The following is a 16,794-nucleotide window of genomic DNA, read 5'->3' as shown; positions in this document are numbered from 1 at the left end:
GGATGCTTTCCCTAATATGTAGAAGCCAGAGATAAAATGGGTCATAGGAGGAACTCTAGATGAAGGAGAAAACATAGATGAGCAAATAAGGAGGCCTAACTGGAGGTGATAGGAGGGGGAAAGAGGGAATTCCCTAATGTACATGATGTACAAACAGATCAGTCAGTCACTAAACCAAGCAGGAGAAGGAGGAAGAGGGAGGGAGTGAGGTGGGAATTGGGAAATAGCTACATGAGTACATGTTTGCCTCTAGCATCTTGTACCCCATTAAGATATATGACTACAATGCACCAATAAATTTTTTTTAAGTCTATGAAATAAACAAAGGTATAACCAAAGGAAAAATTAAGTCCCCAAATACTCTCATTACCAATAAGGAATGTTAAGTTTGAAAAATTAATAGTCATCTTAATAAGATGAGCTAGATAAAAAAGATTTAAGTAGTCTTTTTAAATTATTTTCAAAACCTTTTTAAAGATTACCAAAAAACCAAAGGCATAAAATAATCTTATCTTATCTAAAAATATTCTTGTTGTGCGTGGTGGCACACGCTTGTAATGCCAGCATTCAGGAGGCTGAGACAGGAGGATAGTGGTTCGAGGACAGCCTCACCTACTACTTAGTGAGGCCCCTTGCAACTCAGTGAGATCCTGTTTCAAAATAAAAATAAAAAATAGGGCTGGGAGTGTAGCTCAAAGGTAGAATGCCCCTGGGTTCCATCCCCAGTACCACAAAAAAAAATATATTCTTGAAAAAGTGAAAACTAGAGACAAAACCCTAATCAGACAGAGCAGAAATGAGATAAAGACAAGGGAGAAAAGTTTGAGCATAAAAAGATAATAAAAACAGCATCAAAAACAGAAGAATTAAGAATGGGAAAGGACACAGAGCATTCTTAGGAAATGAGAATACTGAAAGGGATTACCATTACTAGGCTAACTGCCCAGTCCTCCCTCCCACCACCCACACTTGTCTCTGCCCTTTGTGCAGGATCCTGAAACACAATTCTCCAGAGTCTTTCTTCCTCTGTGGCCAAGAATCACCTGACCATTTATCCTCACCTAATGGCAACATCTGCCCCCTTCTCCTGCACCTCCTACTCCAGTAATCCACATCAGATGGCTTCTCTAAGATACTTTAACTCCATCACAGAGAAACACACTGAATGCAATCATTTGTCTGTTTTCTACAATAGGTTTTAAGCTTCTTGAAAGCAATCATAGTTTTCAGTCCTATCACTAGGTGAAACACAGGCAGTCTCTGTTTTGCACAATTCCCTGAAAACTAAAATGAAGTGAGCCAAGTAAAGAAAGGACCCAGTTAAGCTCCACGTGAGCTCTGGTCACAAAATTGTGCAAAGCCAGAGCTGCCTGAGTCCAATACAGCATCCAGCCATTGATAAATACTAAATAAACTTGAATGAAGGAATTATGGGTTTTACAGATTAGCTTACTCAGAGACATGAAGTTGAACAAAAGTTTTAAAAAATCACTTTATTAAAAGCTAATCTAGAAATAAGGAAAATGAAAATGTGGCACATCCGCCCCTAAGAATTCTTTTGTGATATTCATGTTGGTCCTTGGTTCCTCTCTGTCTAATCCTACTTCATAATCTTTGCATTACCGGTCCCCAGTCTTGTTAAATTTTACTTCTAAATATATTTAAATTTTTTCCCTTTTCTCTGTCATTACTACTGAAATTCATTTCTTTGTCTGTTTTCTCACCCTATTCTTAAAATTGCCTAACTGCTCATTTGATGGCAAAAAAAAAAACCAAAACTGTAATCCTAAATCAAAATATTTAATGAAGGTAAACTCAGTTTTTTAAACTTTTAAAATATTTCAACTCTTGAGAAAACATTGAAATCAAGAATATATTAACATTTATTCCTACTAAAAGAAAAGAGAACTGAATAAATTAAACAGTAGGATCTCAGATAGTGCTCATCATTTAAATGTGATTTGTATTCATTCGACCTGTAGGAAGACTTTTTTGATGAAGCTGCTATTTTTATTTGAATAAGTTTTACTCTCTACCAGACTGGACTGGAATTGAGAAAGCCTATGATTTATTGCAACATTTAAATTTAGTGAAATACTCAAAAGAATCACAGAGATGACTTATTTAATAAGTTTTGCCTTAAGAGAAAAAAATTAAAGAACAGTGTTCTGAATGAAGGCACAGCAGTAGCACCTGTGAAAAGCTTTAGGCTGAAATATTTAGTTGTTTCAACACCACAATATCACAATTTTTAAAATCACTAATTAAACAGAATTAGCCCAGAGCTTACAAGGCACAGAATTTGCAAAGAGAATCTTTTCCCAACTGTCTTTAGTCTGCAATGTCTTTTAGGTTTTTGATAGAAATTATAGTAAACCTGCAGACTAAAATTGGTCAAATCATCTTTACAATGCTGTCATTGAATTAATAAGCATTGTGTGTCTCTCCATTTACTGAGCTTCTTTGATTTCTTTCATGTATTTTCAGCCTACAGAGCTTGTGTGTATTTTGGTAGATTGATAAGTGAGTAATTTTTATTCATTTTCTAATTATTCTTAGCATCCCACATCTTTCTTTAAATATATGAGTTCTATGGTCATTTATACAATCATATACCCACAAGTAGTCATTCTAAGTTGCTGAATGTGACCACTTTTACTTATACATGTAAAATACATAGAATTGTCCTGCGCAAATATACTTAAGATACACATATTATACTGTATTTTCCATTCTCTTTCTTCCTTTCATCACTCAACTCTATGCCGTTAACATCTATCTGTGTCACTGTGTGTGCATCCAGGCTTCACTCCTAATGATGCACACTATTCCAGAAAATGTCTCTGTGCCTTTTCTTCAGTTCCAAATATCTAGATGGTCTCAATACCCATCCATGGATTACAGTAGATACAACAATTAATGTGCTTGCACTTGTTCCTTAATGGTTTCTTAAAATGCAGTCCCAATATATATAACCAGTAGGTATCACATATTTAAGTGCTATCAAACTGCTTCCCACAGTCACTGTACCAATTATTAAATATATTCTTAATCTACATTCAAAATATATGATCTCATTAAAATAAGAAACATACTAAATATATTGTGGAGGAGTTGCTAAATACATAGATAATTTAATTTAAATCTACTTTGAAGGCTTGTAATAAAAACAGATTAAATAGTTGACCTAGATCATCCTAAAGTATTGCCCTGGGACTCTGGCTAGAAAGTAAGCACACATTAAACACAGATTTTAAAAACCAGAACCACAATTATTTTTGCTTCCTGAACCAAGACAGCTTTCCCCGGCATTCCAAGTATAATTTGAGAAGAGGATTCTCAAAGCATAATTTCCAGGGACTTTAAGTGCTACTCTTCCTACTACTGTCTTTCCTTGTAGACAGAGAGGACCCTTTAAAATGCCTTGTAGATAAGTGACAATAATCTACATTTTAGAAGTTCAGAAACATAACCACCACCAGGTAATGAATACTTTTATGAAACAATGACTAGCAACATTCTGACCAAAATAAAAATTGTCTGAATGAACATTAACTCCCAAAGAAATTCAATAAAACTTTAGAATAATTTTGTGCCATGTTCTTTCATATTGCTCCGAGAGTTATGATTTATTTATTTGTGCTGTTGTGAAAATGACTTGTTTGAAGTCAGTTTTTCTATCTAATAACTCACAAATGCATAATCTAAAGGCCTGGCTTTATTAAGATATATCAACATAAACTGCTAGCATCCCTGGATGTGATCAGAATGAATGAGTTGGTATCAAAAATGGAAAGCCTCTTGTATTGTGAAGATGGTCTCACTTGGATAAGAACAATAATAACATCATTGCATTATTAAGCCACTGAGTAATTTCCCATGGATTCTGTCCTTTCACATCACTCTGGTGGTCCACACTTAGATTTTGATATTCATGTTAGCTTCAATTACAATGTGAGTCAAAACATTGCAATTAAATACCCATTTAATGAAATCTGAAATTTCACTTACTTGCTAGGCAACAGAAAACACTACTTTAATGTGTACCAGTCATTATTCACCAAATAGTTTTTCTCAAGGGCTTGCCCTTACCAATTTAGAATATGTTTGGCCATAATTCCAAGCACTTACAATGTGACTCTTGGAAATTTCATTGGGCACAATAAACCAAGAAAGGATCTAAGTCTGTATTACTGAAGCCCTTCTCCCACTGGGAGGGTCTTAGTTTACTACCTGCAGCACTTCTGATAATGTGACAATGACTTCATTCAATTCCACTTAACATACAGAAAATCCATTCAATAATATCTGCCCTAAAATGTTTCTACTGCCTATCAAATATTAGAGGTAAACCGTACTCCATAAAGTTAGAATAATAGGCAGCATATGCTGAGTGTTTATTATGTATCAGGCAGCATGCTAGAAAATGTATTAGAATTCCTTTGGTCCATCCACACTAACTGCAGGCTAGAAGCAGGTACTCTTATTATCCCATTATACAGTCAAGAATGTTGAAGTCCATCAAGCAAGTCTAAACGAAGGATCCAAACACAGACCCTCAAAAGCGAAGCCTTTGTTTTTAAACTAAGAATTTGCATATTGTCTATCCAATCACAATAAATATCCCACAACAAAAACCATCATTTGTTCCCTTACCAAGTATCCTCAATTTATTCCTAGTTAAGGAAAAACATATTGAAGATGTTTCCTAAGTTAACATTCAATTCAAGTTTATACCCTGAGGAGACAGAATCAAATAAATAGTACAAGAGAACAATATCCTTTAAGGTGCAAAAGTTCAATTATCTTTGTTTATACAAGATTGCCCACAGGCAGAATTACCGCAGAAAAAAAGCACAGCATAGCTATCCAACAATCACCCTTCTTTATTTACTATTATATCTCTCTAGCTCTTGAGAGAGCATTTCAAGCACTTTGCTTGTGAAATAAAAGCTATAGCATCTATATTCTATTTATTGCTAGATATATTTTATGCTAAAAGCACAGAGATATGCATGAGTAATTTCCCATCATGAACGGCTACACTGAGGAATGGTTATAAAATTTAAGTTCTCTATTTGAAGAAAAGGAGATGCCTTATATTCTATTATATATTGTCACTTTTCCAATTGAATAGTATGAATGATGATATAATATGTTCATCTTAATCTGCTCTTCCCCGAAGGCTAAAGAAGAAAACTTAATATTAAGAATATTTCCACATTTTAATAAATGGTATTTAATGATCTATAATAAATTATACTATCACTTAAATTTTTTAAATTTTACACTGATCCTAGTAGCAAAACCTGCAACTATATCTAATTAGATAAGAAATAAGATATCATTTAAATGATAGATAACTATTAATATTGTTTGGCATACAGAAATTAGTTTTTTTTTTCAATTTCAATAAAAATAGCAAATGCGTTCTTGATGTTCTAAGACTTCCCACTACAAAATTCAGTCTGAATGACCCTAAGTTTATCATAGACACTTACTTGCTGAGTTATTGACTTTTCAATTATAATTAACCATGTTATTTCTTTTTGTTCAAAACAAATTTCTCACATTCAAACTTCTGATTTTGATCATAATTACTTTTATGCAACTTTTTCAATGTTTTCTTAATATAGGCATTCTTCCTTTGATGTTCCAAGTTTGTTTACAAGTCAACTCAAGTTGAATTTGTATGTTACTCAATTTCTCTAGTATGACTTTCACTTTTGAATTCTGATAAATAGTGAGAATATGTTTCAGTGTGTAGAATCATGAGTTATTTTATCAAAATTAATTTTATCTTCTTCTCTAACATATTTTACTCTAGAAAATACATTTTATCACTTCTCAGAGCAAGGTAGTGGAGAGGCATTAGAAATCTTGACTCTTTCAGACCATTACCCTTCCAACCAGTACCAAAGATCAGCCTCCACTAGATAATCAAACAACGTCCCGGTTACACTAACCAGTGTATGTCTTTCATTGAGCACTTTGGGAAAACAGACTCTTCTCATGCCAAATCCATCAAATTCAGAGATTCCTGGTTTTCCACATGGAACCTATTCTACACTAAAAAAGGTAAAAATTAAAATGGTCAAAACCATCCTGCATACTGGTTTTACTGTTAATCTGCTGTCTCCTATATTAGCCCTCTAACTGCTTTTTTTAGTTCATTTCCAGTCCCATTTCCCATAAACTATTTTGAGCCATATCCACACTTGTTATTCCCCTTTCTGTTCCTCCCTAAGTATATTATCACCGAGGATCATCACTCAAAAACTAGGTGCTCTGAGGACAAGGTAGAAGTGTGAACAAAATATAGTTGTTATATTGGATCTTAAATGTCTCCCAAAGGCTAATGTGAAGACTTGGTCCCTGGTTTATGGTGCTACTGGGAGATGGTGGAAACTTAGGAGGGCAGGCCTAGTAGAAATTAGGGAATTAGGGGCCTGCCCTTGGAGAAGATATTGGTACCCACTCCTCTTTCTCTCCCTGTCTGCTTACTGAGAAGCAGCTTCAGGCCCAAAGTGACCAGGCCAACCTACCATAAAATGAAACCATAAATCAAAATAAATCATTCTTTCTTTAAGTTGTTTAACTTAGGCATTTTGCTACAGTGATGGAAAGTTAACTAATATAGTTTTCACGTTACATATACCATAAACATAGCCTGTAAACCAAATTGTGCTTCTATGTAAGAGAAACATATGCCTATGGAGTCATAATGAAGAGAGTCCATTGTAACATTATAAGTGTTAACATAAGTTGTAAATTATCAAAATACCCATCAGCAGTGGAAGGAATAAATTTCACATATCTATAAAAAAATTTACCTTCAGTTCCCAAGTAAAAAAAAAAAAAAAGAAAATTTGTAAATCAAATTCAATGGATAAATAGATGGGTGGATAAATAGATTTTAAAAACATACCTACTAAGTCTCTCAAATGGTCTGTCCTTCACCACCACATGGGCAGCTCTCAGGAATCATCCCTCGCTGAGCACAGGAGCTCATTCCTGTGTAATCCCACCCAGGACATGGGAGGTTGAGACAGGAAGATACCATTTTCAAAAAAAAACCTCAGCAACTTAACAAGACCCTCAGAAATTTAGAATGACACTGCTTCAAAATTAAAAAAAATAAGAAGGGGTGGGGATGTCGTTCTGAGGTAGAAAATCTTTGAGTTTACTTCCCAGTACCAAAAAAGAATCATCCCTATCATTCCCTACATAAAATAAGATTAAACTAATATTACATAAAAGTAAAATAATAAATAATTGAATAAAATGTCAATTCATCTTCTAGGCAGTAAGAATACACACTTAAAAGAGTTCATAGAAAATGTACTTAATATTAAAATCAAGAAAAAATTGTTCAGCCTAATCTGAGCAAGTTACTATGCTTGCCAGATGAGATTACCAAAACCATAAGTAATAGTATCATAACTACTATCTCTCAGAATGAAAGCAATTAAAAGTTTACTTCTCAGCATTTAAAAATTTGTCAAAGTAAACCTAATCCTAAATCTATCATTAATTTTATGCACTATCGATAACATTTCATGCAAAACAAGTTTTATTTCCAGCCGAAAAGTAATTTAGCCTCTTCTAATTTTTACCTAGAGTATAAGGAAATGGCCTACTTTTCATAATTAACAGTAGCCTGCTAACACAGATTGAAAAGAAGCAATTTCAGAGATAAAGGATAGTGGGATAAAGACCAGTTGCATGGATAGCTATTATATGAGATAACACACTAAACCATGAGCTGCCAAAACTGCAGAGGAAAAGGTACAATTACATTCACGTGTCAGTGACCGAAATACTATATAGGTTTCATTCTAGTTTATAAACTTATAAACTAGTAAATGTATGTTAGCATTTTAGAATTCGAAGAGCCAATACAAGTAAAACAGATTTACTATTTGGACACCATGTATACTCTTACCAGTCTGTAGGTACTCAATAGATAATATTCAAAACAATCAACTGAAGAAAAAAAGAAGAAAAAGAAATGAAAGAGGACGGAGGGAAAGAATCTCTGGCTTTATTTGGGAACCATGCTCTTGTGCCTTTGATCCCTTTGTGTATTCATGCAGTTAAATTAATTACATTTCCTGAGTGTCTGCTTCTAAGTGCTAAAGATAGAAACAAACAAGAATCTCCAGCCCTGCCCTCCTAAGGCTATCTGTTCTCTTACCCTTGAGTTTTTGATCAAGTAATTCTTAGAGTTAGGACTATCATTATTCCATTATTCCTTGCACATACTGCTCTTCCAAGGGATAATTTTAAATTCAGTCCATATCTGTAAAGTATAGCTGAAGCGAACAAAATGAGATTAATGTGCTCTATGCTTAACAATGTATCATTTATATAAATCCATCTACCCTCCTAAGCATTAATATATTCAAATGTATCTTTGACAACATATATGTGTATATGCATATAAATTTTAGTTTCACAATCATTATTCACTAGTTCTACTACTGACAGTAGCTAGTATCTTTTAGCCCAAAGGAGGAAAATGCACAAATTATATTCATATTCTCACTTCATTTAACTTGCTTTTAAAAAATAAGACATTTCATATTAATATACGCCTGCATTTCATTAAAAATAGGAATATACTTTTATTAAACTTTTGAATTTAACATTTCAACCTAAGAGGACAAGTTTGCCAATCTTTCAAGAACTTATAATTAAGAAATGAAAATTTAATTAACCAAGAGAATGAAATCATAAACAAAAATGTTTAACCATTCCTATTTTAAATCATTTATTACTTGGAATTTTATAATAATGTTCGGTTTCAGGTGCCATATATAAAGCTAGGGATTTTCTAGAATAAAGACAAAATTTCAACCACCTATTTTAGAAATATAATGGACACATCTTAAAAAAGAGAAATAGATGAAAGTACACCTATGAGAGAAAATAGCTTCTTAACCGTAATCTCCCCAATATTTAAACAAAACACAAGCCTCCAAGTGTGTCCTTGAAAATATTTCTTAATCTTATATTTGAAAGTGATGCTAAAATTTCTGTAGTTTTATTTGTAAGGAAAAGAAGCTCCATTATCTTATTTGAGCAGCTATTTATAAACTGACAAGTTAAGATAGGAGTTGCTTTTTTACAGGATATGACATATTCCGTCAATATCTCCTATTTCTTCATGAGTCACAATATATTTTAGTGTATAAGCAAATAAAACATTTATTATTAAAAATTCTAAAATATTTTTAAAGAAAGCAATCTCATAGTTAAAGAGCCAAGGGAAAATGAACCCTTGCACAGGATCTTCCAGGCTGTTCTACTTTATTCATGGATATTATTAAGCCCCTGCAACGAAGGACAGCCCCTGCCCACACTGTGAGGAGGCCAGTGCTTCTCTTTGCAAGCTGCACTTTTGATTTAGGAACAACAGAAAAAGGGGTGTCAGCTTTTATAAGCTTTTACCTTATGAAATGCTGCATGAGTGACTGCCCTTATAAAATGGTGACATCCCAGGTCATAATTATGGGCCCTTCCAACACAGGTTTTTGTTTAGCTATTTCATTTTAAGGAAATCTGATGAAAACAATTAAGTAAATTCCTAAGGAAAAAAAAGGAGAAAGAGTTCTTCTCCCTGAGGCTGACTTCAGCCTAACCAAGTATGTCACCCTTGAGGTCTTGGACAAGTCATCCTCAGTGTAGGAGTATCACTGTGTTATTATTCCCTCCACATACTGTGGATTGCAGAACTGGATAAGACCTGTATACAGGATGAACTTAGACTCTTGCAGCACCTCGCACCAGCATGGCTTCCTCTCTCCTTTAAGACCTCTGATCTCCCAGCCTTCAGCCAACAGTAGAGTGTTGTCCACCAAATCCTCAGGCCAGAGTGACCACGCCCACTAGGCACATTTAAGGGATTTCTCCCCCAACATGTTCCCATGGGGTCTCATAAGATCCATGATAGACATGGCCACACTATTATCTCCCGGTCTAGCATCTATTATAACTCACACCACCACTAAAAAAAAAAAAAAGGTTAACATGGTTGAAAAAATATAAATTAAATATTTAAAAATTAAAAGATCAAATCTACTTATATCACTGGAGAAGTGAATTGATTTCTCTATTAAGTTACTCTCAAGTAAACCAAGTTCCCCAATAAAATATGTTGGCTCTTTCCTCTTATAGAAATAAAAAAAAGAAATAAAGACTTCACATTTTTTCAGATATATTTATTGTATAGAAAATAGAGAGCATTTTACTTACTGAGTGAGTGCTCAGTTATGATACAGCAAATATGATCCCTCATTGTTTTTAGCATACATATTTAAGCTTGTTTATGGAAATAAGCCTAAAGCTATATATTCTATTCATTTAATTAAAGGCTGATATTCTTGGAAGAGTATTTTTCCAGCAAAATTAGCCTTTAGGCATATTTCTTCTAAATTTGTCTTGCCTGTTCATGCTTCTTAAATGAAATTTGGCATTCCAGAAAGTGAGAAACTGACAGTTTATTATAGAAAACTATAATTATGAATGTTTCTACCTTTCTATTTTTTGTAATTAATTTTTAAACAAATAGAAAAATTTAACCTATTAAATATAGCAGAAAAATTCTTGAACAGAAAAGGCAAGGGATTATATAAAATTACCTGACCCTCTGAAAAATAGAAATAATCCCATACCTTAATATGCATTTCTACTACTCAGATAGCTATCAAGCAACTTCAAGCAAAATCATCATAGCTTTTCAGTAGTTCCAACCTATCTTAAATATCTGAATATTCCAGGTTTCAAATTGTTTACCCTTAATGAGCTTGATCATTTTTAACTTACCTAAAAATACCTGAAAATCTATTATAATAGCTTTGAGGAAAATTTTCAGGTACTATTGAATGCCATGTGTCAGTAATTATTGACACTCTCACCTCTATAGAGAGGTACTGCAATCCAAAAAGCAGATTAGATTTGACATATTTTCTTTGGCAGTCTATTATTATTTGGAAAGATAAAGAGTTGACATTCAAAGATGATAAATCATAAGTGAGCTTCACTGTTCAAAAATCTTCAGTGATGCTCTCCAACTCGTTCATGCTTGAAGTCTTCTTCACCAAACGTCCAACTTACCTTTGTGAGCATGTGACCTTCAGCCACAAACTCCCTAATTAGCTCAGACTTTTCCATTCACTGACTATTTAACCTTTAAAATGCATTTTTAGTACACCATCATTTTCATGGGAAATAATCCTGTAACTTCCAGTGGGTGGTTAAAACTTTCTAATTCACCTGCTTCAAACCAAAAATATTTGTTCAAAATGCTTATCAAGCATTTTTCTCCAACAGTTTCACATGAATAAATCTCATAACAGAAATAAAGTGGCATTCCAAAGCATATATTAAAAGTTAAATTAAAAGCATCTTAAAAATCTGACATAGTGTCTACAAGGCAATCATCAATTCATTATGAACTACATTTAACTCAAATTTTATTCTGATATATTGTATTTATTGTATTTAATACGGCTTTAAAATAATCAGCTTTGTGATTTAGTTATATATGAAAAAAGAGCAAATTATTTAAATACTTTGACATTACTTATTAAAAAGGAATACTGACATTATATTCTGTGTTAAACAAAAGCAATAAATTTCTCTGAAAAACAATGTAATCTAGATATTTGCATTCTAGTCCCATGAAGAATAGCTAATGCTTTGTAAAAGGGAACATAAATTAAGATATTTTATTATAGTAATAAGGGATTTTATAGAAAATATGACTGAAGAAAATATCATCTATTTTTCATTGTGCTTTTTAACTTTATAACTCATTAAATGTTATTTCTGAACATATTGAGTAAAGGCTAAACATCCAATTAATATATCCCAGTTTACTATTTATTTGACCTGCCTGTACTTTGACATACTGATGTTCTCATGAAAATCACATGAAGTTACAGGGGAAAACTTAAACAAATATTTCTTCAAGTCATATATTTAAAAATGCATCTATAGTAACCCAGTTTAAAGTAATAAGATTTTATGCTGCAGACTTTTTTACAAAGTCTAAGAATTATGTCTGTTCACCCTGAAGTAAAACTAAGGGTCATAATATTGGGGAATCAAGAGGAACCTATAAAGACATATATTTCCAAGGACCACTTTAATAATATATGTTTCTTCAGTTCAGTTCAAATATATTTCCAGGATGACTCCAGAGCCAAGTTATAAAGGTTAAAAAAAGATAAAATTTCATTTAATATCAGAATAATATGCATATATGAGTAAATACACCTAGCCAACTTTATCAAGTTTCACTGCCACAAGAAAATTACACAAGGTTGGTCCTTGGTTTCAGAGATCACAATACATTTACCTTGAAAAGCAGCTGCATTTCGAGATATCAGCAACTTTAACGTAGAGCTGGATGCTTTTAGCACCTTCTGCAGATCTTGGCGAGCCGCAATCTGATAATGCTCCTCCATCTTCCTGGTACAACATGTTGGCTTTTTGGATATGCATACCTGAAGATCAGGTCCTGGAACACATATAATATTTTCCAGAATGATTACTAGTGTTTGACAAATATTACATGTTACATGTCAGGTATGATTATCAGTCCTGCACACAAGGGGTTCATGTTTAATGTGAGGAATTGACTTACCACAGCACTTGCCATAAGAAAATTTTTCGATCATCCATTAACACAACCATGGACAAAATATTCTAAACCGCTTACTCTTTGTGCAAATATTTTAAGTTCTTGGTCAAATATTATGTATGGACTTTCGATAGAAAACATATTAACTATTGCCTAAGTATAGCACTAAATCAGAAGCAGTTATTCCTTGTTTATTTTTACCAGTTCAACCAAACTAATTTGACCTAAGCATGTTACAGAAAATTAAATGGGCTGAAATATTTTTCCCGAGGAAATTAAATCAAATTGTGTACATCAAATAAGGGTCACAAAATTTCATCTATTTTATCAGTTCTTAATATGTTTGTGCTTCTTGTGGAGTCAACCATTATCTGCAATAATATGACGGCAATTGAAATCTCAAAGGGTCCAGACCCAGGATCCAAGATTCTAACCATTTATCTGCCTGGAGATATGTCCTGACATTGAAGTCGTATAAGCATATTTAGAGAAAAACCCTTTAGGAGGCATGTTGCATAAAAGTGTGCAGTTATTACACATACACAAGAGATTGGGGTTAAAAACATTGAAAATATGATTTTTAATTCTCACCTGGGATCGAGAGCCTGGGCAAGCACCTCAACACATAGCAAACATAGTAGAGAACAAAGAGGAACCAATATGGAGCATGGGAGAGTCAGGGCTTGAGGAGGAAAAGCCTGAGCACAGGGCAACCCAAGGCTTATCTGGATTATATTAATTGCTCATGGCGAGTTCATTTACATGCCCTCAAACAATTATTCACTCATTTTGGAATAGGAAGGAGAATCTTGGCCCTTGGTCTGTGAGGAGCCACACAGTTCCCACATTAACTCTGCACTGACCAACTTTAGATAAACAAAAGTTAAACATGTGAATACTCGCACATAAACTATCGCCACCTTTCAGACTCTTCCTACTGGCTCACAGGAGTTAGCCTCAGATCTCACATTTCCGAAAGTTTGTTCTGGATAAGATCAACGCATCTGAAATCACTCCGAGCTTCCTGACAACGTGGGACACCAACATTTCTAATAATTTGGGCTTTGCTTTGTTTAAGTTATACAAAAACTGACAACATCAGAGCATTTTTAAAAGTCTAAGAAGCATAAAATATTTATATGTTTCACAGTAGGTAACTTGTTGGCAATTGTTTTTCATTTATCTTACCTTAAGCTATACAAAAGTAAATTCCCTTTCAAATAGTAAAATTGATTGAAAGAAACAAAGCTATCTTCTCAGCTTTATTCTTTAAATGGAAGGACTGAAGGATTAGCATTCAGAGAAGCAATAAGACTAGGGAAAAGAACCAGTGAATAAATATTGAAATATATAAACCTACTTAGTGTGGGAATGACTACTAAGAAATTTTTAAATAATAACAACAATAATAATAGATCATTGTAAATATATCTCCTGAATTCAAAAACTGAACACTTTGGCCAGATCACATTGCTAAGCATGGCTGATAAAGGACCCTGCAGTTGTGACCATTTCTTCCATCCCTCTCTAGTCTTATCTCCAGTAACCTAGGCCACTATTTTCTTCCTTTGATATTCTGACCCATTTTAGCTCCCTCTTTCTACAAGATCATTCTCTACACACTTCCTTCTATCTGGGGCACTACACACGCTCACTCCCACATTTATCAGTTCATTCTTTTCCATTTTTCTTTTTTTTTATACTTTTATTGTTACATTATAGTCTCACATCAGGCTTCCCAAAGGAAATTTTTCGTAACTTGTAAGACAACTCAAGTCCTTATAATATGCTACTGAAGGACCACATAATTCTCCATTTCTACTTACAGTGGTTGTAATTTTATATTCTTCGATGTCATTTCTAATTGCTTTGTTCCCACTACCAATACTATAAAGCTCTAGTGGGGTTGGTTTTTAGTTTGTTTATATTTGTTATTATATTCCAATTCTCCAAGATATTACCTAATGCATTGAAAACAATAGTGTATGTGCATTATCTCTCACATTAACCTTATGATATAGGTACAATTACTGTCATATTTTATATATGAGGAGACAGACACATAAAGAGGCTTGAAAACTGCCCAGTATTTGAGCTGGGTATGTACCTCCAGGAAATAGCACTTGACTAGCATATACAATCCCCATCACTGCATTAAAAACAAAAGAAAAAGAAGGAATAAAAAAAGAAAAAGGAAACTGTCCAATGTCACACACACTGACAGATTACAAAATGGTAGAGCAGGTGTTTGGGAAGAGGCAAACTAATTCCCAAGCTATGTTCTTATTATACTACCGGGAGGAAAGCAAAAGTCTTAAATCAATAAATGGTTTGTTTACAGACATACCTGGCCATTTCCTATTCTTGTTTTGTAAGAAGGCATCTGTTTGTTAAGTTAGAAGAAAATAAATTTTCGATTAACAACTATTCAAGGAGATTTATTCAAAATAAAATAGGTTAAAATACAAATTTATAGACTTGCCATTTGCTTCTTTCCCTGATTTTAAATGATGGAAAATATACTTAGAAAGAGACTACAAATTGCTTCTACTGCTATCTTAAATGTAATGTAGGAGAAGAACCATTATGTTTCAGCAACTCTGGGTAAGCATAGATAGCAATTTAAATCACTTAGTGAAAACACATCCCTCAAGTTGATAAGGGTCTAGAGTGATTAATTCAGACTTTCATTTAGAATCTTAGAAGTTTATAGTGACAACAAAAAACTAAATTCCAAACCAAATCAGAGCTCTAATACCGTAATTCCAACACCAACTTAATTCTATGTGGCACAATATTTTCACCAGTATTGCCTATAAGAATGCTTAAGTAACTCAGCATCAGGATGCCAGTAGAGGAGGAAAGGAGATGACAAAATAGTAAGTCATTTTCCTTCCTATATCCTTCCAAAGGGCAGACAAAATGAACAAAACAAGATCCTTAGGGAAAAAAAATAGATCTTAATTGTTGTTACGAGTATAGGCACAAAAGGTATAAGAAGGTGTGTGTTGATTAAAAAAAAAAAAAATCCCTGGCTGCCAGTTCCTCTATTATAAAGAAAACAGGAATCATAAGACCTCAAAGCTAAATTGAGTGTGGTCACACACACCTGTAATCCCAGTATCTGAGAAGCTGAGACAAGAGGATCACAGGTTCGAGGTCAGTGTCATCAATTAAAGAAGCCCTCAGCACCTTAGTGAGACAACCTGGTTTCAAAATAAACAATAGGGCTGAGGGTGTAGCTCAGAGGTAGAATGTCCTTGGGTTCAATCCCTATTAGAACAAAAAAGAAGAAAGAAGAAAGAAGAAAGAAAGAGAGAGAAGAGAGAAAATAAAAAAGGAAGAGAAGGGAAGCTAGAGTAAATCAAATATAGAAACCAGAGGTACTTTAATAGATTTCAAAGCCTGGCTTTAAGTGCATGGAAGAATCCCAGAATGCTATGAAACAGCACAAAAACCCAAGCCATAAATCAAAGTAGCAGTCATGTTTCTGAACAATAAAATCAAAATTTACAAGAAATACTAAAAACAAAATTAAAAATAAACTAATAGGTTCCTTGCCGAGTCTTCCATCAGAATTGTGGTTGTTCTGAATTTCTCACCCAGAAGCAGCAGTATTAATGAGCAATCCTTTTTGTTTTTCAGCATACAAAACATTTAAAGCCATCCACCCACCAGAGTATTTGTCGTGTTAGAACAGGAACCTGGGGAGGCATTTTGGAAAAGATGGTGGCAGTGGTAGTGGCAGCATGAGTCTGTCTATCACTATGTCTAGGATCTCACATAAAACCAGACAGAAGTAGAAAATAATCTACAGTAACAAGAACAAATCTAGGTAACATGACATCCCTACCAACTTTGAAATACAAAGACATGGGACAAACCAGTAAGGGCCAGGAGAGCTTCATAGTATCAGAGTCTAGAGAGGGAAAGGAAGAGGCCATGGAGGAATGTCAAGGACCTGAGAACAGCAGAACCGCAAAGGCCCATCTGGGAAGAAGAGCCGACATGGAAGAGCTTTGGCCTCTCCATCACTGCATGTGTGTGACTAACAGGTCCAGAAGAGAACGGAATGAGTGAAACAGAGCAGACCTAGACCCTGCAAACACTGAATCCCTCCCATGGAACCCCTTTCCAGAATAGAA

General features: G+C 34.0%; 1 protein-coding gene across 1 annotated transcript in view; it reads right to left on the bottom strand.

The window, feature by feature from the left end:
- Positions 1-16,794, bottom strand: part of GPC5 (glypican 5) — a gene marked incomplete at both ends in the record, with an annotated part of 697,712 nt that overhangs the window by 641,169 nt on the left and 39,749 nt on the right. Inside the window, one exon of the mRNA XM_080690276.1 lies at positions 12,365-12,526. Coding sequence (XP_080546402.1) covers positions 12,365-12,526 — 162 coding nt within the window. The remainder of the gene's footprint in view (positions 1-12,364; positions 12,527-16,794) is intronic.

The sequence above is a fragment of the Muscardinus avellanarius genome (genome assembly GCF_963383645.1).
Source record: "Muscardinus avellanarius genome assembly, chromosome: 2".
Classification (NCBI taxonomy): domain Eukaryota; kingdom Metazoa; phylum Chordata; class Mammalia; order Rodentia; family Gliridae; genus Muscardinus; species Muscardinus avellanarius.
This window is presented reverse-complemented; position numbering and strand designations above follow the sequence as displayed.